This window comes from Nicotiana tomentosiformis, chromosome 10, assembly GCF_000390325.3.
Source record: "Nicotiana tomentosiformis chromosome 10, ASM39032v3, whole genome shotgun sequence".
NCBI classification, from domain to species: domain Eukaryota; kingdom Viridiplantae; phylum Streptophyta; class Magnoliopsida; order Solanales; family Solanaceae; genus Nicotiana; species Nicotiana tomentosiformis.
Window position 1 is genome coordinate 35,487,766 of NC_090821.1, and position 24,544 is coordinate 35,512,309.

At 36.6% G+C, this 24,544-nt stretch overlaps 1 protein-coding gene and 1 long non-coding RNA gene across 5 annotated transcripts; both read left to right on the forward strand.

The window, feature by feature from the left end:
* The first annotated feature begins 788 nt into the window (after positions 1–788).
* On the forward strand, positions 789–11,064 carry LOC104096692 (probable U6 snRNA-associated Sm-like protein LSm4). 3 transcript variants are annotated; one of them, XR_011411399.1, is made up of 9 exons: positions 789–936; positions 1,146–1,180; positions 1,304–1,345; positions 4,815–4,913; positions 5,029–5,106; positions 7,877–7,916; positions 8,619–8,774; positions 10,307–10,505; positions 10,796–11,064. XR_011411399.1 is itself a non-coding variant. In XM_070186320.1 (8 exons), the coding sequence occupies exons 2-8, from the start codon at positions 1,178–1,180 to the stop codon at positions 10,816–10,818; spliced, it is 441 nt and encodes a 146-aa protein (XP_070042421.1). In that variant the 5' UTR covers positions 791–936; positions 1,146–1,177; the 3' UTR covers positions 10,819–11,064. The 3 variants fall into 3 exon arrangements, 2 of the variants coding, with proteins under 2 accessions (XP_070042421.1, XP_070042422.1); XM_070186320.1 differs by lacking the exon at positions 10,307–10,505 and having other exon boundaries at positions 791–936; XM_070186321.1 differs by lacking the exons at positions 789–936; positions 10,307–10,505 and adding an exon at positions 939–1,031.
* A 1,798-nt stretch (positions 11,065–12,862) lies between these two features.
* LOC104096693 (uncharacterized) lies at positions 12,863–21,844 on the forward strand. 2 transcript variants are annotated; one of them, XR_011411585.1, is made up of 4 exons: positions 12,863–13,561; positions 16,284–16,329; positions 19,458–19,558; positions 21,734–21,844. It is a non-coding gene; the product is annotated as an uncharacterized lncRNA (long non-coding RNA). The 2 variants fall into 2 exon arrangements; XR_004507115.2 differs by lacking the exon at positions 21,734–21,844 and having other exon boundaries at positions 12,895–13,561; positions 19,458–19,692.
* Positions 21,845–24,544: the final 2,700 nt, after the last annotated feature.

A 24,544-nucleotide genomic window follows, 5' to 3' on the forward strand; every position in this document is an offset into this window, starting at 1 on the left:
TGGGGTCACAATTGAACTTATACCCACTTTGCACAAAAATTTGCAAGTCTACCACTTTAGGATCAACTTCACACTTATCAGGTTTTAAGTTAAAAAAAATATTTGTTTGAAATGCAATGCACTTAAGACCAATCAAGTCTAAAGTACAAAAAATTACACTTAAGATGTACTTAAGGCTAAATAGGTCTGAAGTGCAATAAATATTTTCATCCACTTAAGGTCAAATAGATTTGAAGTGAAAAAATTACACTTCAGATGCACTTGTGGCCAAATAAGTGTGAAGTGCAACTAATATTTTCATGCACTTAAGGATACGTAGGTCTGAAGTGCAAATTGCCTAGAAACAGAATTTTATTCTTCGAATTACATCAATCCTCTACTCCAAATGAGCTCAAATTTGAAACATAACCTCCAAATATCATCAAGAACAAACCCCAATCATCAATTTGTCAAAGCAATAATAAATCTAACAAACCCATTTTACAATTAAAAAGAAGAAGAAGAAACCCTAAGCAGTAATATAATAAAGTGTCACAACATCTCACCACTATAAAACACTATAAATTATCTTAAAATATGCTCAATATCATATGAATTTACCATCACCTTTATTTTCACATCAAAGGAGAAAAAGAAAAAGAAGAAGAAGAAGAAAAAAAGGAAGAAGAAAAAGGTCCCAAGTTGTCTTAAACTTTGGATACATGTTAAACTGGGGCGGGGGCGCCCTTTTGAAAATGGGATCGCCCGTTCTAGCTTATCAAATTTCATGGCCCGTAAGGCTTGATTGGGTTGGGCTGGACCAGCCCATTCTGACACCATATCAGCGGCATAATGGACAATATTCAATTTAGTAGTACTAGTAAAAGTGTCTGTAAAGTAGAATATTTGCCCTACGTCTGGTTGCCTAGAAGGTGGAAGACGAAGAAGATCAATCAGGTAATGCGTTTATATACGAATTTCGGAATTCTCAAATCGTTTCGTTTAGTGCAAATAACCTTAAAATCCAATTTTGGAGGGTCACAGTTTTGATGGTAGAAAAGAACGCTCTACAATTTGAAAGTGCTTTCCTTTTAGTATTAATTATATATACGCAGTTTGTTCTCTGATGCCATGTGTGTGATATTCGTCTGTTTTGTATTTTGCAGCAATTTGAATTCGGATCTTCACACATTAAAAGATGGTACGTTTAACATAATTGCTATAGATATTAGGGTTTTTATTTTTCATTAATATTGTTATTTTGGTTTGATTATGAAGCTGTGGAAAGATTTATCCCTGCCTTGATTTTTTTTTTCTGTCTCAGCTCCCACTCTCACTGCTCAAGACTGCACAGGGGCATCCCATGGTATCTCTCTCTCCCTCTGTTTGTGTGTGTGTGTGTTCATGTCTGTGTTATATGTCTCTTAAGTCTTAACAGCAGAAACAACGACAACAACTACTACTACTATGCTTCAAGCCCAAACTTGTTGGGTTCACCTATATGCATCCTTGATATCTTTTTTTTGTTTTTTCAAACATTGATACCTATTATGTTCTATTTGGACTCTTTTCATTCCAATGCCCAATAATGTATCTTTTGAAAACACATTAGGGTTTTCTAGAATTTGCCCCCAGGGCTTAAGTCAAGTGACAAAGTTTGAGGGACTTATGACTTAGGTCACAGGTTCGAGCCTTCCACCATGCAAACTAAGCCTAGTGCTTAAGTTGAGAAGGGTAGAGGCAGTGTTGTCAAAGGCTCATTTAAAGCATGCTTAAGGCCTGAAGCTCAGAAAAGCTTGAGGAGGGCGCTTCGCGTTGCTTAAGCTGCGCTTCAGTGTAAACAAGTCACTAAGGCGTGGACACCTATTGCCCATGAGTTCTATCTTGAATTGAGCGGTACTAAACAGCACAATTTAATCGCAAATAAGTGTATTATGCTTTAAGGAAAACAATATGAATGAATTTGTTAATTTTTTCTTAAATTATATATATATTTTTATTTTTTTCCATCGTTGCACCTTTTTTTTTTTGAACTGAAGCTCACTCTTAAATTGCGCTTTGCGCTTAAAGCCGCAACAGACCTGGAATGCTTTTTAGAGCTTTTTGCCTGTGACAACACTGGGTAGAGGGACGGGGCCATCAGCCTTTCGATGGCTGTGGTTGGTCCTAAGGATTGGCCCAGACGGATTTCTCAGTCATTATAAAAAAATAGGATTTTTAGAGGTTCTGTCAATTTCAGTCCTATCCCTACAATGACATATAGAAGAGGGCTCAGTATTTGGAAATGAAGGATGCAATGTTGCCTTTAACATACACCCTGAAATAGAAATAGAGTCTGGGTAGGAGCATGTATTCGATCAATTTGATTATTGTTTAATTCAATTTGGTTTTCAATTGATCAGTGTTGTAAATAGCGAGCGCTACAGTGCTAATAGCGTGTAGCGACGCGAGGCGAGATAGCATCGCTATTTTGGTCTGTTGCGTTGCGAGGAAGAAAAGGCGAGCGCCTCTGCATGTGTAGCGAGAGGCGCTGCGAGGCGTCGCTTTTTGAATAAAACGGAAGAAAAGGCAGCATTAATATTAAAACACAAAATTAGGGCTTGGGTTTCACTTTTCTCCTTCAGCGACGAGCAGCGACCTTCTTCTTCTCCTTCAGCGACCTTCGATCTTCTTCTTCTTCTTCCATCATCAGCCATCCTCACCAGGTATGTTACTTTCTTTTCTTTTCTTCTTCTTCTCCTTTTTTCTTCTACTTTCTTCTTCCTCTATTTCAGCAGCGACTTCTTTTTTTTATTTTTCTTTTTCTTCTTCTTCTTTCTTCTTTCTTCAATCATTCAATGATCGGCTCTTTCTTCTTTCTTTCTTCATTTTTCTTCTTCTTTCTTTGCTGATTTCCAGAGGCAGTAGCCTTTTTTTTTGCTCTGTTTTTCTTCTTCTTTCTTTGCTGTTAGTTTCTTCATTTTTCTTCTTCTTTCTTTGCTGTTTTCCAGAGGCAGTAGCCTTTTTTTTTGCTCTGTTTTTCTTCTTATTATTAATATATTATTGTTATTGAGTTTTTAGTTATATGTATATAATATTTTATGTTTTTGTATAAATTGTCGCTTCACATCAAAAAGGCGAGCGCTTCGCTGCGCGCCTCTCGCCTCAGTGAAGCGGGCCTTCGTCGCTATTTGTCGCCGCACGCTATCCAAAACATTGCAATTGATTTTTGTTTAGTTTTTTTTCCGATATATTCCTTGCTTGATCCGTAGATAGACGTGTCGATCATCCAAGTGAAATGAGTTCATGTTGATTTTTTGGGTCCAATTTTCCAATTAGGAAAAGATGTACCACCTATCAAAACAAAGAGTAAAAAATATTCCTTATGTGAGAAGTTGAAGAATTTTGTCTAAGATATCATTATTCATGCGTAGTTAATTGATTGATCGATAATATTATGCATGTCTTTGAACTATCCAAAAACACAAATACTGAATTGTCATATCAAATTTCCTTACCTATGTGAACACACTCATAATTCAAATTAATTACAGTCACAACTGCTCAATTCAATTCAATCCAATCAAATACTAATTTAATTCAATCTCAATACCAAATATTCAATTGTGTGAAGAAAGCATCATTCACAAGGAAGAAACGAGGTGTTTATGTAAAGCATCATTGCAAGTAGTGTAAATGAGGATAGGGTATCAGCAAGGGGAGTGTCTGGAGTAAGAGGTATGTATAAAAGAAGAGAGACAAAAAAAAAAGGAAATTAAGCAACAATGATTCTATCTCATTGCGGATGTTTATGTTATGGGAAGTGGTAATTGGAATGGGAATAGGTGAGTGGTATTCAGTAAAGAAAATTCTGAAAAGAACAAGGACATGAAAAAAGATGATGTGCGGAACAGAAATTGAATTTGTGTTGTCATCCTGATTCAAATCCTCGGCGGGAGGGTGAGCAGACCTTTAAGGATGAAAGTTCAACCATGGCACCCATTGGTATTTTGTGACATTGGATTCACACTTTTTCAATGTTATATGATTTTTACAAAATAAGCGCTATTTTACATATAGGTTTCTTGCAGGGGCTATGGGTGCACAAGCACCCCCTCCTCTGTGAATCCACTCCCAGTCCCTACTGATATACAAATATCTAACCAAACTTCAAAAACTCCGGGCAAACACCTGGCCTAGAATTGGTGTATTAGCTCAAGTAGTGAACAATCTTTCTAGTATTACTCCCTCGTCCCAATTTATGTGGCACTGTTTGACCTAGCACAAAGTTGAAGAAAGAAAGGAAGAGTTCTGAAACTTGTGCTCTAAAACAAGCTTTAGGTATTTGTGTGCTATAAATCAGTTCAGTAAAGGTAAATTGAAAATTTTCAAGTTAAACTGTTTCTAAATATAGAAAGGTGACATTCTTTTTGGACAAACAAAAAAGCAAGTGCCTCTTATATTGGGACAGAGGGAGTATTTCATAATAACCTGAACTATTGAATAAATTGCTTATCGAAATTCAGAATGATGTTGCTAATGAGATAAGGGATCAAGGAAAGTTCATCTTTCTCTGTTCTTTGAAGCTTTGACTAGTTGCTTATGTAATAGCTGAAGGAGAATAATTTTTCTTAAAAACTTTTTAGTAGAGTTAATAATGAAGGTGTCTGTTTTGTGTTGCATAAGTTTTCAGTTACTTCAATTCGCTATAGCATCTCCAACATGAGTTTCAAGCCTCGATAATTCGACATAACTGTGGAAATTCAAAATAATTCATTGGTTTATTAGAGAATCCAAGTTTTTACCTTGTACTCTTAAACTTGTTTTAATCTGGAGATTTTTGCTTTGTCTTGCAGTTGGTGGAACTAAAAAATGGGGAAACGTATAATGGTCATTTGGTCAACTGTGATACCTGGATGAATATCCATCTTCGTGAAGTTATCTGTACTTCAAAGGTAAGTTTATTAGTTTATGTTCTTGATCCTATTTATGTTATAGCTTCTTCTTTCTATGTCATAGCTAAAGTTTCTTATGTAGTGTAGTAATGCCTGATTTTAAAAAGGAATGCAGGATGGAGATAGATTTTGGAGAATGCCAGAATGTTACGTTCGTGGGAATACAATAAAATACCTTCGAGTACCTGATGAGGTTTGATTGTTTCTCGAATTCCAATGATATGCCGTCGTCTACTATTATTCTGAATCTACACATTGTGCTAGTTACAGGGTAAATATGACTGACTTATCCCTTAAAGAAAAAAAGAGTGAATATTGCAATTTGACTTGGGAACAAAGGCAAAGAATTCGGTTATATTGTAGTAATAAGTGCAGGTAACTGTTATTTTTGATTGGAATAAATATTAAAACTGTTATTGGTCATTTCTCGACTCCCAGTCGAAAATATTCGGTGGGAGGCCCCATCTTCTTTGTGGTTGCTTCTTGTTGTGAATTGAGTTGTTTGAACTCCACACGTGGCAACTCATTGGCTTTTAGGTACTTGATGAGTATTATTCTGATATAATACCTCCTCTTTTATTGCTTGCTTTTGTGCTGTAAGTTGTTTGAACTACCAACATGGAAACATATTGGCCTTAACACGTTCCGCATGGTTTGAGGGGCTGTAGTTTCGTACACTGTAATGAAGTCATCATACTAGCTAGTCTTGATGCAACTGAACTTAAGGGAGCTAAAACTTATCTTTAGGTTTGTGGGTTGCTGTCTTTAGAATATAGGAAAGAGATAAAAAGAGAGAAATTGTTAGAATGTCCCACATTGGGTGAGGGAATAGACTGTTTTCTCCTCATATAGTTCTTAGTCAATCCTCATCTCTTGGGCTGAGATTTTGAGGTTGATTTAGGCTCACTATTTATTTTCTTTACAGTGTACCAGAGCCAGATCCATCCCTACTCTTTGTTTATCAAATGTTGGGCCCCATATTATATTTTTCATGCTCTAGATGTCCAGCTCTCGGCCTGCAAAGGAGGGGCTGTTTGAATGTCCTGCATTGGTTGAGAGGATGAGTTGTTGTCTCCTTATAGTTTTTAGAAATCCTAACACCAAGAGCTATCTTTTGGAGATGAGTTAGGTTCAATGTCCATTTTTGCAATATGGTATTAGAGGAGGCACAAGTCGTAGGTTCAAGTCTCACGGCCACCTATTGTCAAAAAGATTTTCACGTGTTTGGCTCATGAAAAATAATCAGGCTTATACCCGAGGCAGTATGTTGAAGATATAATGAAGTAAATAAAAGCGTATCCTTTCTAAGACTCTAACTGCCTAAGTTTTTAAATGAGATAGTCACATAATTCAACAGTAACTTGCTAGCAGTCTTGGCACATAGAATCAGAGTCTTCCTTAGTTTACTAACTTTAAATGCTAATCTAAATTGCCATCCAAAGAACTTCAAGCAATAATAGGGTTGGAAACTTCATCCTTGGACTTATCAAGTGAAATGTGATATCACTCATTATGGATTTCCACATTCAAAAGTTGTTTCTACCTATAAATGTTGTAAATGGATTTCTTGTGATGAAATTAATTGCTGATTGGATGGTGAAGTTTTTTCTTTTTTCCAACATTATTGCCTTGTGGAATATTTAATATCGTAGTGTTGAACCATTGTTGACATAGATACTATTGCTTGACGTAGTAATTAACTATGATTTATTTCCACGTTAATATCAAAGGACATTCTGGTATGGAGGAATTTTGAATATTATGGTTGGATGCAACTTAGTCTAGTTAGATGATGAAGTGTTATTAAAAGCCATCATATCGTCGCTTAAAGTGACGAAGTGATGCGAAGCGAGGGGTTATTGCTTCATGGGTGAAGCCTTGCACTTTGTAGTAGTGTGTGCTTCAAACAATGATGTGCAAATAATCCCAATGTGAAGCGGCAGGTTCATCGAACTCAACTTTGAAGAGCTGGATTAATATCATTGTTATTGTACATTGGGTACTGAAATTGGTTATTTTAACTGCAATTTTGATCATTGTAATACTAAATTCATATATGTTTGATATTCATTTATGTCATGAGTTGTCTTATTCACTTCAAAGAAGCGTGCGTTATGCTGCTTGCTTTTAACTTCAAGCTCCATGGACCTTATGAAAAAACTTGTCATCTCTTTGCGCGTTTCACTTTTAAAACTGTGGTCTGTTGAGACTTCTTAGGTAGAAATGCAACTTTCTGAAGATGACTTCAGAGATTGGTTCACTTCTGACCATACTTGTGAAATTCATCCACTTGCAGTTGTCTGTTAAACAAAATAGTTGGGCTTAGCATGCTTTCTCATTTGGATGTACTTTACAACGTGTTTTTGTTGACATCAAAAACTTATTGGATCAAGTCCATATAAAATTTGGGCTAAATCCTAAATTCAAGATGCATTGACCTAAGTCAACATTTTCGGTAATTGATTTGATTTACTTTTTTAAGCTCAAATTATGACTTAAGTCAAATCCAACTACAGTTGGGTGAGGCCACTAAGTTAAGGAGGCGGCGGTTCAATTGAATTCTCTTTGCTGAAAAATTGTGCTGCGCAAATGGGGCAAAAACAAATTCCTGTGGTTATTTATAAATAGTTGAATCCCCTTGACATAAGGAAAGATTCTAGTGTAGTGGTAAAAAGGGGTTAAAAATTATTTTAGGTCATAGGTTCAAATCCTTTGTTTGAGACTACAGTATTTTCTTGAATCCCCTTGTATGAATTTTTGGCTCCGCCACCGGTTAAACTTTGTAAATGTTTGAACCATTTTATTTGCTGGGAGTAACTGTTTGTTTCCTTCCACAAGAAGGGGGATAACATTCACTGGATTTTAGTTATACGTGTGGTGTCCTTGTCTCTCTTTTTTACTCTGTTAATTTTCTACTTTCTCTGTGTTTGGGTGGTAAACTGCGCTATGTGTAAATTTTCCAGGTGATTGATAAGGTTCAGGAGGAGGCAAAAAGCCGTACAGGTACTATTTTAGATATTATTGCTTTATGAAAGAGTTTTGACCTCTTTTATTGGAGCTTTTGTCATCATGGTTATTCTTGATATGCAATAGAACTGGTGTCCCGACATATAGCTTAACTACTTCGTAGATTAACTGTTCTAACTGCCAGGCGTTTCCTTACTTCACCATCTTGATAAACTAGAGCTTGTCCATTATGTTTTGATCATTTTGGCATGCAATTTGGCTGCATGTATGCTTTTTACAATGGAATGTCATAGAATGGCCTTTCTTCTCTAAGCGCTTCCCACCGAAAACATATTCATGAACTGCATTGATGTTTTATGTAATTCCATTGAATGTAATGTCTTTTATTTTGCACCACTGGTGATGACATGTCTTCTATTATGAATGGAAGGTATTCTATTATAGCGTTAGAGAAAGAAAATTGTGGTCTCCTTCTCATATTCCTTATGGTTTGTGGATATTGGTTATTCATAATTATTCAGCAACTTGCAAGCTATACGCCACTGGATTACAGCTTTACTCATTTGGTATCTACAAGTTATATTAACTCTGAAGAATTTTTTGTTAGACCTTGGGATATTTGACATCAAATTAAGTAAGCAACACGTGAAAAATTGAACTGGTATTTACCCAATGATGACATGCATTTTTTCCCTGGTGATTAATACCTGAAAGTACTGTATGTTAATGGTTTTGCAGATAGAAAACCGCCTGGTGTAGGACGTGGAAGGGGAAGAGGAGGTAGAGATGACAGTGCTGTGGGGAGACAAGCAAAAGGAATTGGGCGTGGGATGGATGATGGAGGTGCCAAAGGCCGGGGCAAAGGAGGACCTAGTGCCAAGTCTGGTGGCAGAGGTATGACTGAATGAAGCAACTAAAAGTTAATTCCTGATTCCGTTAATACCCTTAGAACATGATGATATTTAGTGGTGACAATAATATCCAAACCCACAAGTCCACACATTATGGGTTTAAGTAGTAAGAAAATGGGTATGGTTAATTTTTGCTTGTGGGTATCAAAAAGCACATTTTATTGTTTTCTATAACCCTTGGGTCCCCAAGAATCCATGTAAGACGTCTCTTCCTTCTCATAACCAGCCAACCAGGTCTTGTTTTTCCTTCCATTATTTTAAACCCATTTTTCTTGTGGGCAAAGGAGGACCTAGTGCCAAGTCTGGTGGCAGAGGTATGACTGAATGAAGCAACTAAAAGTTAATTCCTGATTCCGTTAATACCCTTAGAACATGATGATATTTAGTGGTGACAATAATATCCAAACCCACGAGTCCACACATTATGGGTTTAAGTAGTAAGAAAATGGGTATGGTTAATTTTTGCTTGTGGGTATCAAAAAGCACATTTTATTGTTTTCTATAACCCTTGGGTCCCCAAGAATCCATGTAAGACGTCTCTTCCTTCTCATAACCAGCCAACCAGGTCTTGTTTTTCCTTCCATTATTTTAAACCCATTTTTCTCTCTCCAATGACCAGGTTTCATTTTCCTTCCATTGTTTTAAACCCACCTTCTCCTTTTCTCGTAATTGGTTTAGACTCATTCTCTTTGCTACCTTTTTAATTATTTGGATGATCTTTGCTATTGGAGAAGAACTTATCTTATTTTTATAAGATTCAAACTTTATCTTACACAATAACAAACCAAGATCATCTTCTAATATAAACGTCGACGAATCACGAAGTCAAGCTGAAAAGTGAAAAGAAAAAACACATTGTCGTGAGTTATGACAAAAGACAAAGTTGAATAATTAAGAAAAGGAGAATTACTTACACAAGCAAAACTTGTTTGTATTTAATTAAAAAGTAATTTCTTAGAATTTTCACATGTACTCTGAAAGTGAAAATATTTTTGGTTAACTTAGTCGGCGTTTGGACATAAAAATGTAATTTTTGAAAAAAGTAGTTATTGGAGTTAAGTTTGAAAAAAGGTATTTAGAATTTGAATTTGTGTTTGGACATGCATTTCACTTGAAAAAATATTTTAGGTTTGTGAGGGAAAATGAAATTTATATGAGAAGTGGTAAAACCCACTTTTTCAAACTTGGAAACTCATCTTCAAAAAAATTGTGAAAAATTCAGTCAAATGTATAACCAAACAAGTGTTGAAAAAATAAAATTTGAAAAAAAGGAAAAAATGTGTATGGACAAATGGGTCCTTAGTTTTAAACCCTAAAATACGTTATGTGCACTTTGATGCTTAAAAAAAGGATATTCCTTTCTCACCAATCACATGCAAAATTGGACAGTTTTATACTTGGCCAATATGTTGTTCTTATGACGAAGTCATCAGAGTATTCCAGGTAAGATATAAGTTTGCATTTTATGCCTAAATCATTGCACACTAACATGACACCTATTACAAGAGGTTTCAGGTGGATTTTGATGACTTCATTTGAGACTGAATCCTTCTAGGTTTACACAAAATGGGTTGATTGCATATGCAGCCAATTTATAAGAAGCCATTAGAGTTCATTCACAGCCAACCAAATTGTAACAGCCCAGCCCGCTAGTGATATTGTCCGCTCTGGGCCTATGCCCTCACGGGTTTAAAACGCGTCACTAGAGTCTAAGGTTTGTCTACTTATATATCCAGCATCTCTCCCGTGTTTTGTCGATGTGAGATTCGCCTAGGGTGTCACACGAATCTACCCATGTGCCAATACTTGATTTCACAGTTTTTTGAAATATGTTAAGCACATATCTCTCTCTAGTACTTTCAAAATTATCCTGAGCTCATTTCAGGATTGATTATATCAATAAACAAGCTTCATGTTCAAGAAATTTCTTATAGTTACTAAGTAAACAAAGACTGCCTATTTTTTTTATGTCATTGATGAATCTGGGTTGGATTTCTCATATAGGTGGAGGTCGCGGACGTGGCTGATAATCTTTCATCGAGAGACCAGGAAGCCAGGTGACAATTTGCCACCTTTTAAGGCATACTATATGTATTTTGTTTGTCACCTAATTCTAAGGCACTTGAAGGCTGAGAGGCCACTTCCTTATTCTTAGTTTGAAAGTAATGTATTTAGGCTTGAGCTGATCATTTCGTTTGACCGTTGCTTTACAATTGTGAAAAAACTGTCTGCAAGTTCTTGTTATATTTATGAAATCCCAGATTTAAAAACTTTCTGCGGTCCAAGGCAAGAGTGCTACTAATTCTCTTTGACTCCATGATCAGATTATACATCAAGATGGCTTTCTTTTTCTGTTTTCCCTCTGGGAAAGTCCTTTGAGGGGTTATTTTTGTGTGTGTGTGTGTGTGGGGTTGCTAGAGTTGGTGCTGCACTCTCTGTCTGTTTACTATGAAATGCAGACAAAGAAAGGGATTCTGTCTAGATCCTGCGCATCTCATCCTACCATTGAATCTAGTTCAGGACACTCTCGGACTCATACTAAACAGACTGTTGTACAGAGATCTGGAATTAATAGTTCCTCGTGTCTGCGTGATGTTTATACTCGCTTTGACTCTCCTCGTGCTGCTGCTCGAGCTATTTGTTCTTTTATACCTGTTAGTTGATAACTGATGAATGATGTCAGTTAATGGTTCAGAGTTGCGGTGAGGTTAATTTGCACATCTCGCAAGAGTCATATTACTCTATATGAGAGACAGTATTTTTGGGGTTGGTGCAAGTTCATAGTTCACCTTGCTTTAAAAATGATACAGGGTCTTGCCAAAAGTTTGGTTTCATCTTCATATTTTTTTAATTTGTTACTCCATAAATCCTTAAAAACAATTACTATGTAGTTCAGGTCACGAGCGACAAAGTATCTTATATTTTCAGTGTGAAATTCTGACCGCCACTTGCTCAATCTTTTTGAAAAATGACATACATGTTTGCAATTTAAATAAAAAAGTACTTAATAAAATGCAGCTTGGAATATTTACAAATATTTACCAATGATGTCAAAAGGTGGTAGCTAAGAATTTTTTTAAAGTCTCTTTAAAGAGGAGTTAAATTTGTCCCTCTGCTAACGCTAAAAGAATCACATTTGCCTTCTGTCAAATTAGGCCTGTTCATGGATCGGATTTGGCATATTTTGGACTATCCGATCGGATTTCGGATTTGATAAATTGCCATTCAAATCCGAACCAAATTAAATTCGGTTCGGATTGGATTTTGATATTTGGATTGGATAAATATTTTGGATTACGGTTTGAATTGTAAGCCTTATATATTAAGGTGCTTATTTCATGAGTTCATCTCTTAGTGATCGGTGTAGCATAACCATTAACATACTCTATAAAGAGGGGATCTAACAACTGATCCATAAAGATTTACCCAGCTAGAACGAGAAGGAAATATATACTCTATAAGGATAAACAACATCAATAATTTAATATGGATTCAAAAGGTTAAAGTGAATAATATTGGTTGATAATTGTAGCAACGGAACTGAACAAACCCAAAAGGTTAAACTGAATAATACTAGCTGATAATTGTAGCAACAGAACTAAATAAACTGTAGTACCAACAAGGCAACATATCAACAAAATAGCATTTTTGAAAAATTTAAGTTCTCAAATGGAAAGGAGGGAGAGAATAAAAAACCAAAACCTTAGATCAATCTAAAATAAAAATCGACCATAAATAGGAAAGAATCAATCAATAATTTAAAATGGAAAGGACGAAGAGAATGAAAAATAAAAAAAACCAATAAACCTTACTTCTTGAGAACATAGATGAAGCGGCGATATTGGAGATTTGGAGTGATGGAGGCAGGTCTAAAAGCTCTAAGAGATACTTGGTTATGTGAGAGAAATAAGACAAATGAAACCCTATTTGATGGCACCCTCACTTTTATATATAGGCCTTATATTTCGGATTTCGGATCGGTTCGGATTTAAATTAAGCCAAACCGTATCCGATCCGATATTCAAAATATTTAAATCTATAATCCGAAATCTGATCCAAATAGTTGAAATCCGATCCGAACCGATCCAAATAACATGGATCGGTTCAGATTTTCGGTTCAACCCAAATAATGCACAGCACTACCTTTAATATTAGCTAAGCGGCTTAGATATACTCCTCTATTAGAGTTGTTCAAGATGGACACCTAATTCAGCATGGTACTGACATTTGGCAAGATGGATACCGGATGACATGCTATCTCGTTGCCCCAACTTATTATATCCCATCCCCTGCGCTTCTTCTACACAGTGCACTCGCACTCTCCTCATTCAATTTTCACGGATAAACACACAAATTAACATATATTACGCTCTGACAAAAAACGTTGTTCATCACTAATTGTGACAAAACATTTTCCTCCATAGCTAACTAGCACCACCAAGCTCCATTACTCTATTAATCCCACGCCAATAATCACATTTCTTTCATCAATGACGCGAGAGTCGGCCCCTCCGTCCATCCCCCGGCTATCCTACTTAAAAGGAAAATCATTCTTATCTCAAAACTCCTATTGGTAAAAGAGTTTTTGCGGCTGAGTCAAAACTCAAGGAGCTCGAGGTTTTGGGTGTTCAGATCTAGGCCAAAAGAATCAACCCAAGCGACACTTTCCGGTCGAGCTTCGATCTTTCGAAAGATTCCAGTTCATGGCTTCGTCCAGTTGTTTGAGTTTGAAAATGCTGAAATTTGTTTCGTCAGTGTAAAGATCTTAAGGTCCTTTCTTCTCTTTAACACTTGTGGTTCTTGGTTTAATGATTTATTTAAATTTTGCTCGCATTGTATTTTTCCATCAAATGATAATCTTGTTGCTTATGTGATTGCTAGTGGCCTGGAATCGCATATCTAATTATTTTCTGGAGTTTATATATATCATTTAATTATATAAATAAAATACAATATAAATACTAGTGGCAGAAGAATTAGAGCAAAGAAGGTAAAATGTATTGTGGGTGGTGAGGACCAAATATTAGGGCTACATGAGATTGGATGTTCATTTTGAACAATTCTAACGGAGGGACAATTCTAATGGAGGAGGGATATATTTGGGCCACTTAGCTAATATTGATGATATTTTTGGGTAAATGTAATTTGGCATAGCAGAGGAGCAAATATGAGCACTATTTCCTCTTTAAATAGTGATAGTGACCAGTGAATTGGGACATATATGGGTTAGGAGTTCCGTTTGTCGTTACTCAGTGGTTTTACACGATTTGGGCCTTTTTAGATGGCATAAGCCAAACTGATCATCACTTTTGTAACCTTGTATTTAGAAGGCAGAATATATAATTTGTCGCCTGAGCTTGATGTCAAATCCTTCTGATATACTTTTTCAATTAGGACAACCATTTATACACCCAATCTGTCCAAAATGTGTCTAAAACACCCCCTTTGGTTACATGGCACTCATGTTTTTTACACACAAAAAAGACGTGTTAACCCTATATAATGTCTGTCCCAATCTTTATTTAAGTCTGTGCGTCAGACTATTTTACTTTTCTTTTTTTTAAACAAAAAATATTTGGTTTCCTTTCCTTACCCAGTGATCTCACTATTCCCCAACGTCCCTTACTGTTCAGCGCTGCAACCCCACTCCCCCGCGTCTGGGTCGGGATCCCCTCTAGTGATGTTTGGTCCAGTATCGTTCAATAGGGTGCTGATTTTCTGATACGTGTCGTACTAACTAACCAATGGACAAGATTTCCTTAGCTAAAAACTAGTTTAACCATGGTTCTGTTTCTCTTCTCTCAGTTGTTCTTCTTTAACCCTTTTCAAGCTATTCTTTCGTCCTCTTTCTTTTTGCCTTCTTTGCTCTCTATGACTAGTATTTCTTTTATTTGCAATATTAATTATTGGGTGGTGGAGAGAGGACTCTTCTTAATAAACATTTGCACTTGCCTCACCTTATTCAAATTAGTCCAAGAAAGAAATAAGCAAATAACAATGTCCCGAAAGGATATCTAGCGATTCAAATAGGGCAAGTAGAAGATAATGTTTCATACTTCAATCGCCCATTTTTCATTCTGTTACTCAAAGAGGCTGAGGCAGTAAATTTTTTTAATCAAAAGGGTACACCATTACCATTCCTTGCTATGTCGACGACTTTGCTGCGTTCCAGCCAAGATTGATAAATACCACCAACACCCTCTTCATGTCCGATGTTTATTGTTTTAGATCCTAATTTTTTTTCTTTTCGAAGGTATGGTTGAGATGAAAAGTGGCATCCTAGAGGAATTCGTTTTGCGGCTATGCATGAGACGGAATTAAAATGGCTTCGAACGTCACTAAACTCAATCCTGATATCGCAGAAAGAAAGCATCTCTAGGTGATTTGACCTTCCTCTTTACTCAGTGGCGGAGCTAGAGAAGTTAATGCGAGTTTGGACGAACCCAGTAACTTTTGCTTAGACTTTGTATTTGTATTAAAATGTTCAAAAAATATGTATAAATATTTAATTGTGAACCCAGTAACTAAAACGAGTTATGAGTTCGATGATAAATTCAAAACCCATAAATTTTTAATCGTATTTCCGCCCTAAAATGAACTTGAACAGATCCATAAAAGAACAATAATTCATTAGCATCAAGCGAAAGAAAATATGTTGGGTAGTCTTGACCACATGGACGTAGAACGGGAGAGGAGAAATTCAACCATGGTTAAACTAGCTTTTTAGTTAAAGAGATCTTGTCCATTAATTAGTATGTAGGACATGTGTCACGAAATCAATACCCTATTGAAGAATACTGGACCAAACATCACCGGAGGGGATCCCAACCCCCGCGTCTTCCTCCTCACCAATAATGACTTTTCTAAATTAGAAGAATTAGGAAAAAAAGCATTTGCAAATGTTGAGTGTGCATGAGTTGTCCATGTTGAAGAGGTGTGTCACTGGGATTTGACCTTAAGCTCAAATGGTAAACTATGTATTCTGCCTATTTAGAAGGATGAACTATAGAATAAGCCCAAAAAAAAACAAACAAACAGTACTTACCTATAATTAGTCATTAAGTTATGCTACCAAAAATAACAAAAACAAAACTACCAATAATATATAACATTCAAAAAATCTAGGCAAAAAAGGAATTTTTTTTTCTCCAATGGATATGATTGAAATTTGTTGAAAGCACATGGATGAGATAATATAAAAAATTTGAGGAAGATTGAAGGTAATTTAAACTGATTTGGAATCAAAATTCATTATCAATGATATACAACTTTCAAAAAATATAGACAGATTTTTTCCCAATGGATATGGTTGAAATTCTTTGAAAATACATAAATGAGAAAATATACAAAATTTGAGATAGCAAGGAATGGTAATGGTGTACCCTTTTGATTAAGCCCCCAAACTCTCTTTCTCCATTCCTTTTTTTTTTCCCCATCACTTTCTTTATCTCTCTCTCTCCATCCCTCTTATTCTTCAATATGACAATTACAGGCGGACTTCGGCGGTTTATTCCGATGGCGGCGACAATAACATTGAGGTTAGTAATTTTTTTTCTCTTTTTTTAGTACCTAATTCTAATCTCCTAATTGGATTCTCCGTGCATCCCTAAAATTGGATTCAACATTGAGGCTTATATGTCTATTTTTTCAATTTGGATTTACCCTAATTCGATTCTCCGTGCATCCCTAAAATTTAACCATAACCTTATCAACAATATTGTGCAATAGTAAATTGGAGAGTAATTTGGAAGTTTGTTGATGATAATGGAAAGTTATCTTATTAACAATGTGCATTAGTGAATCTAAGATTTACATTTAAAATATAGCATGCTTTAAAATAGTTGAAAGCTCTATATTATTTTATTTTAATAGTTTAATGTAACTAACAAAATATAATTTAAGTTAAATTAAGGGTCATAAGATCATGAGACTTGTGTAGTTGATATGAAATTTAGTAATTATCAAAAAATTAACTCCTAAGATTTGAACTCATTCATCAAATTAATAAGCTTAGACAGTCAAGTAATATTTTTTAAAGTGTTTGGCAACTATATAACTTATAGTGTTGAAATCATCCAAGTATTACACTTAAAAATATAATAAGTGAGTGGATAGGTAACATTGATAAGAATATGACTTATTAATTATTTTGTGTTATAAATATTATTTTATTTATAGTGAAAGTCTATCTTTTAGAGAGATTTTAGGGTTTGTTATTTTGTGGCCAAATCACTTTTTCCCTATAAATAGATGAGTTCTATTTCATTGTAATTCATCCCAAATGAATAAGAATTCTCTCTCTACTTTTTTTCTGCAATACTCTTCTTCTTCTTTTATTGTTGTAACGACTCGACTGGTCGTTTTGAGCTCTAGCACGTCGTTCAGAGATTTGAAGCCTCGAGTAGCTTCACTTCATATTTTATGACTTGTGCGCGTAGTCGGAATTAAATTTTGGGAAGTTCGGAGTTGATTCGGAAGGAAAATTCCCAATTCGGAAGCTTTAAGTTGGAAGAGTTAACTAAGGCTTGAATTTTGAGTAAACGGCCTCAGAATCGGGATTTGAAGGTTCTAATAGGTTCGTATGATGATTTCGGACTTGGGCGTATGTTTGGGTTGAGTATCGGGTGGTCCGAGAGCATTTCAACGCTTATTATGGAAAGTTGGCATTTTAAAAGTTTTAGAATTTTCTAAGTTTGATTTGAAGTAGACTTTGGTGTTATCGATGCCCGTTTGGGGTTCCGAGCCTTGAAATAGGTTCGTATCGTGATTTGTGACTTGTACGTAAAGTTTGGCGTCATTCCGGAATGTTTAAGTATGATTCGGACGCGTTCGTCGAAGTTTGAATGTTTGAAAGTTGAAAGAAGGATTTTGTTCGTCGATTCAAGATTTTGATGTTATTTACGACATTTTGAGCCTTTGAATAAGTTTGGATAAGGTATTGGGACTTGTTGGTATGATTGGACGGGGTCCCGTAGGCCTCGGGTGTGTTTCGGGATGGTTTCAGACAAAGTTTGGATGATTGGCTGTTGCTGGTTTACTGGTTTTGTTCTTCGCGAACGCGGAAGAAGAGACGCGTTCACGATGAAGGATTTGAGCTGGAGGCCTTTTGTTCAACGCGTTCGCGAAGGTTTGGGTAGTAGTGCTTTGCATTCGCGATGGCTAGGTCGCGTCCCCGTAAGAGAAACTGGGCCTGGGAGTCTTGGCCTACACGTTCACGAGGATGGTGTCGCGTTCGTGATGGTCAGGTCTAGTAAGGCATCGCATTCGCGAGCCTGTTTTCGCGATCACGAAGAAGGATTTGGGAACAGAAGCTGGTTGTGCTTCGCAAATGCGAGGGACTTTCCGCGTTCGCGAAGAAGGGCGCCTGGGCAAATTATAAGCTTGCAAGGTCGGGATTTTCTTATTTTCAACTAATTTCTCTCTTGCTTGGGCGATTTGGAGGAGCCATTTTCATCATCAATCTTGAGATAAGAGATTTTTATAAATTGGGAGTTAAATACATGGATTATATATGGATTTAAAACATGAAAAGTTATGGAAATTGTGGGTTTTGGTAGAAAACCTAGAATTTGGTACTTTTGAATTTTGACCACGAAATTGAACATGAAATTAGGAATAAATTATATATTTGAGTTCGTGGTATTATGGGTAATGATTATCTTCAAGAATTTTAGGAATCCGGGCACGTGGGCCCGATGATTGACTTTTTTTGACTTTTCGAGCGGAGTTGGGAATGATTATAAATTAATTAATTATAAGTATTAGAGTACATTCTTATTGGTTTGTATATTGTTTGACTAGTTTCGGATCGCTTGGCTTTGAATTGAGGAGTTAGAGAGGCATTGGAGCCGGTTATTGAAACTTCAGAGCGAGATAAGTCCCTTGTCTAATTTTGTGAGGGAAAAATTATCCCGTAGGTATTAAAATTGTTATGTGCTACTAGTTGTGGGTGCTACGTACGCACGAGGTAACGAGAGTCCGTACATAGCTAAAAGCATGTTTATGTCCGGGTAGACTTAGGACTTTATCATGTAATATTTAAATTATTTGAACTCATTTTGCTTGCTTAATTAAGTGAATTTATAATTGAAATTGATTTGGGAATATATTAGGTCGAGCTTTACCACCTTGAGTTGTTTGGCGAGATATTTGATAAACGGTAAAAGTCATGTTTACTTTATGCTCCTGCATCTGTTTTGTAAGTATGTTACTCGTAATTCGATAAGTTTCTTCCTTTCCTGTGGATCGAGCCAAACACCTCGGCAGTATATTGAGATGCATATCTGGTTCGCGCCGGTCGACCCTCGGTAGTGTACACACCACTCTGGATCGAGCCGTACGACCTCGACATAATCGTGCGTGATACTGCTAGCAGTCCGGATATTTATGACATTCCCTTTTTATTGAGGCCTCGCATTTATATGGTATTCCTTATTCTTGTGAGATTACATTTGATATTTCTAATCTGTTGAGATAGCATATGAGATTTGTGAGATTTATATCGCTAAAAGAAATGTTGGAGGATTATGTTAGTTATCGTTTTACCTCATTATTACCGCTGTGCTTCATATCCGTTTTTATCATACCGATTTATTGGACTTACTGGATACACGTTGATTTACGTACTCATGCTACACTTCTGCACTAAATGTGCATGATCTGACAGGTTCATTTGGTGGTCATCTTGGCGCGTAGGCGCAACTGCCGAGGAGATTTGATGATGAGCTGCATTCCAGACTACGTATCGCAACCCACAGAGTCTCCATCGTATTATTTACTTTATCCTGTCTAATTTATATTCCAGACAGATATTGTATTATTATTGTACTCCTTAGTAAATGTGCATGCACTTATGACACCGAATTTTGGGATATTCTAGTTGATGTTTACGGATTTGCATATTATTGTCACCTTTTATTTTTATGCCTTACTAATTATATATGTGTAACGATCCGGCCGATCGTTTTACTTTCTAGATATCCGTTCCCCTAATTAAGACTCCCTGTATGTGCTTTTACTATTTTATAACTTGCGGAGATGGTTAGTTTGGGTTTGGAAGGGTTCGGGTTGAAATCGGAACACTTAGTTCCTTAATAGTGACTTAAAAATGATTAAGTTTGACTTGAGTCAATGTTTTGAGTAAACGACCTCGGAACTGGGATTTGACGGTCCCAATAGGTTTGTATGATGATTTTGGACTTGGGCGTATGTCCGTATCGGGTTTTGGATGACCCGGGAGCGTTTCGACGCTTAATATTGAAAGTTGGCGCATTGAAGGTTTTCAAGTTCTTTAAATTTGGTTTGAAGTAGGATTTGGTATTATCGAGGTTCGTTTGGGATTTCGAGCTTGGGAATAGCTATGTATGATGATTTGTGACTCACACGCAAAATTTGGCATCATTCCGAGTTGATTTGATAGGAATCGGATGCGCGGAAGTGTTTCTAGAAGTTTTTGAGTTTCATAATTCGATTCATGCGTTTTGGCGTCTAATTCGTATTTCTAATGTTATTTTGGTATTTCGATCGCGCGAGCAGGTCCGTATTATGTTGTTGGACGTGTAAGTGTTATTGGATGGGGTCCCAGGGGCCCTGGATGCGAAACGGATTGGAATCGGACTCAGAATTTTCCCTGAGGGACTGCTGGTGCACCGGTTCTAGTGCGTCCGCATCTGCGTGATTTTGGCCGTAAGTACGAGCTTGCAGAAGCGAGCCTGTGATCGCAGAAGTGGCCTGGGGTGAGTGGCCAGTGGTCTGCAGAAGCGAGCTCGCTTCTGCGATGATGTGGCCGCATGTGCGAAGCAAGGCCAGCCAGGCATGGGTCGCAGGTGCCACAAGCCTTCCGCAGAACCGGGTTCGCAAAAGCAAAAGCCTGTCTGCAGAAGCGAAAGCCCATCTGCAGAAGCGAAGGGGGGCAGCCTTGGCTAGGACCGCACCTGCGATGGATTTTTCCGCAGGTGCGGCGTCACAGGTGCGCCCAGGATCCGCAGAAGCGAAAATCGCTAGGGCAGTGAGGTTTATTTAATGTCGGGACTTAAGGCTATTTTGGTTCATTTCTTTCACTTCTTGGACGATTTTAGAGCTTTTGAAGAGGGATTTTCACCTAGCACTTTGAGATAAGTAATTTCTATACAAGATGAGTTTAATACATGTATTTTGGATAGATTCTTAACACATAAATTGTAAAAATTGTGGGTTTAGTTGAAAAATCTAGGTTTTGATAAAAATGAGATTTAACCACGAAAATAATTATGGAATTGGGTAAAAATTATATATTTGAGTTTGTGAGGTTATGGGTAATATTTATCTTCGAAAATTTCTCGAATCCGGGCATGTGGGCCCGGGAGTGAATTTTAAGAATCTTCCAATTTGGGTTAGGTAATTACTCTAATAGCTAGATTACGAACTTGTGAGTGTATATTGATTAATTTATATAATATTTGACTAGTTTCGGATTGTTCGGCACCAAGTTGAGGCTTTAGAGTGTGTTCGTGGGCCGTAAAGTGAGCTTTGAAACGAGGTAAGTCTCTTCCCTAACCTTGTAAGAGAGAATTTACCCCATAGGTATTTTAAATTACTATTTGCTTCTAATTGTGGGGGCTATGCACGCACGAGGTGACGAGAGTCCATGCGTAGCTACTAATTATGCTTCGGATCTCCCGTACCTTGTCTTTATTGGTTCACGCTTTACTTTACTATAATTTTCCACTCCTCATTTACTTTATAAATAAAAATCAGTTATTTTGAAATTATTAAAAGAATAAACACATGGATATTTCACCTTTGGCTTGCCTAGCGGCGACGTTGGGCGCCATCACGGCCTATTGATGTTTGGCAAAAAATGCATATATTTACCCATTGTTGCCTCACACTATAGCATTTTTAATTATCTTTTGAGTATTAATTACATTACTTGGTGCATAATATCATATTTTAATTGTGTAGGAATAAAGCGATGTGAAGATGAAGAGATTTGGAACAAAATTGAATAAAACGCGAAAGAAAAAAAGAAAAAAAATAAAGGAATAAATAAACGAGGAGAAAGGGGGGTGGGGGGAGGGCACCTTTTGGGTTTTGTCCCCCCAAGTGTAAGACAAAAAAGGGAGGAGTTTGGAGGAGAAGGGGGGGGGGGGGTTCCTATTTCGTTCGGGATAATGTTATTTCGGCCCTACACGGCCCCAAGTAATATACTTTGAAGGAGATCTAACATAGTTTGAAGGAGAATTCACATGGAGGAACACAGACCACGCTTGGAGGAGGCTACTAACTAGTTTTTCTTCTCTTCCCTTCCTTTAATCTCATAGTTTATTAGTTCTAGAGTTTTGGGTGCTACATGAACGTTGTAGTTTGAAACTTGAAGTGTTCTTATTATTTTATCATATTGGTTTATTTATTCAATCTTCCGCTTAATTATTTGATTGCTGGATCACCAATTGAATACTATCCACGAATCTAGGATTGAACTCGAGAGAGGGAGTTCTAGATTGCATATAAGATTGAGTAGAGCAAGATCTTGAACTCGAGCATCGGGAACAAATTTCCGGTTAGGATATGAATATACCTAATCGCCTTGCTTGGTTATTATACGGGAATTATTATTGCGTTCTTGTTAATCCTAATTCTATAGGAATATAGGCATTAGGTTAGCTTGAATAGGCGAGTAGTACTTTAGGAGAAGGCTACGAGCAATATTAACCATGTCAATTAATAAACGAGATAAATTAATTAGACAATTTAAGTGAAAAACTCAACGGGATTGTTAGCTAACCCATAACTCTGGAATATTTTCTCCCATTGAATTCGTCTTTAATAGTGCCAACTTGTTTCCTTTAATCTCTTTGTTTGCTACTCTAGATTAGTTGTAGTTAGAAAAACACATTTTAGAAAATCGCTTGAGTAGATTAATTGTCTTAGTTTAATTTAGTAAATAACTGTAGTTAATCAGAAGTCCTTGTAGGTACGATATCTGGACTTGCAATCCTATATTACTTGTTGACCACATATACTTGCGTGTGCGTTTGGGAGCAACAAGTTTTTGGCGCCGTTGCCGGTGACTTAGAAATTAACTATTTTACTAGATTATATTATTACTTTTTGTCTATTTATTTTTTAATATTTTAGCTTAGTTTAATATTTTATTATCTTTGTTGACATGACATCTTGGAATGAGAATTGGTCGAATATTGGTTATTCTTATTTTAGTGATCCCTGTCCATATTGTGAAGGACCATACTTGTGAAAAAATTGTAAATCTCAATCTTATCAGTGGAATATTTGTAATGTGTATGGTTGTAAAGGTGGCCATTGGGATAGTTGTCCTAATTCTTTTTACCCTTCTCTAAGCCCTTATTATGATTTTTCTAATAATATTTATGAGTTTGATAGGAGCAATAAAGTGGAGGATGTGGAACGTGTTGCCCATATTATAGACATGGTGAGGCAAGTAGCCGAGCAACAAGATGAAAATCAAAAGGCTATAGAAAGAATTAGTGCAGCAATCACGACAATGAAGGCTAATACGGAAGAATTGGCTGAAAAGAGCGAGTTCCCACAAGAAGATAACTTTGAAGAAGCAGCTATAGTGAGCCAATCTTGGCTAGAGGAACAAGCTCAACTAATAAAATTTTATGGATTTCTCCGTAATGGTCTTTCAAATATGACAGAACAACTGATAAAAGGAAAACCTGAGCTCAAGCAAGAAGTAGACCAATTTGGCTCAGATATCCATGACCTGCAAGCTAAATTGAATCAAAAGGTTGAGGCGTCTGATGCCCTACAACCAATTGTTGTGGATACTGGCCAGCTTGTGAAGCAGAAAGAGGAATTCCAACTATTCGACCATAATATTATTAATGATGCCAAGGTTAAGGAAGTGTGCAAAAGTGAGAATGTTAAAAGTTTTTTTAGAGTTGGAGCGTATTGGATTTTATTCTAACCACTTTTAAACATTGTATTTGGTTGGTGACACGAGAATTGATCCATTCGAGCATATGGAAGAGTCAATGGATGAGGAACAAAGTGCATATATTCTGAAATTTGCGATGCCAAGAAGACAAAATGACATCCCTCACTTAAAGGCCAAGAAGTGCAAGATGCGATATCTATTGCTTGGGTTTATTTTCACACCACTTCCCCAAGAACGTGATAGAAAAATTGATGCAAAATTGGGGGCACAATTCATATCCTCAAGGTGGAGGAAAAGTGGTGAAAGTGATGGCGTTGTGCCGCGATGTTAAATCAAGCACTTGTTGGGAGGCAACCCAATTCTATTTTTTCTTTTTCTTTTTGTTTATTGTGTTATCGTTATAGTGTTATTTTTGTATTTTGTAGAAGTAGGAGCATGGAATCAAAGCCAGTAGGCATATGCATAAGCGAGCAGGTGGTTGGAACTAAGTGTGGGGTGCCCGCACAAAGGATCATACCTGGGAGAAGTCTGAGTATCCCGTGAGCTGCGAATATATTGGCCTTTGGCATACCAGGGAGTCCCTTTTACCCTCTTGTTATTTATTAGATGCATTGATGACATTGCAAAATATTAAGTGTGGGGTGAGGAGATTGTCTGAGTGATTTTCTGTGCTATCCTAGTTTAGTTGTAGTACTCTTTCTTAGTGTAATAGTTTTTGTGTAAAAACAAAAATTGAAAAAAATGAAAATTGAGAAAAAAAAAGAAAATTTGGATTTTTTCCGACGATGGATCTTGTCGACAACTTCTTGAGGGATTAAAGTCCAACGAAAAAAAATTCAAAAGAATTTTCT

Excerpts from the sequence above, each read along its gene's own strand:
- LOC104096692 (XM_070186320.1), top strand. Across the intron at positions 1,346-4,814 it reads CTGCACAGGGGCATCCCATG|TTGGTGGAACTAAAAAATGG; the intron begins GTATCTCTCTCT and ends TTTGTCTTGCAG. Across the intron at positions 8,775-10,795 it reads TGCCAAGTCTGGTGGCAGAG|GTGGAGGTCGCGGACGTGGC; the intron begins GTATGACTGAAT and ends TTTCTCATATAG.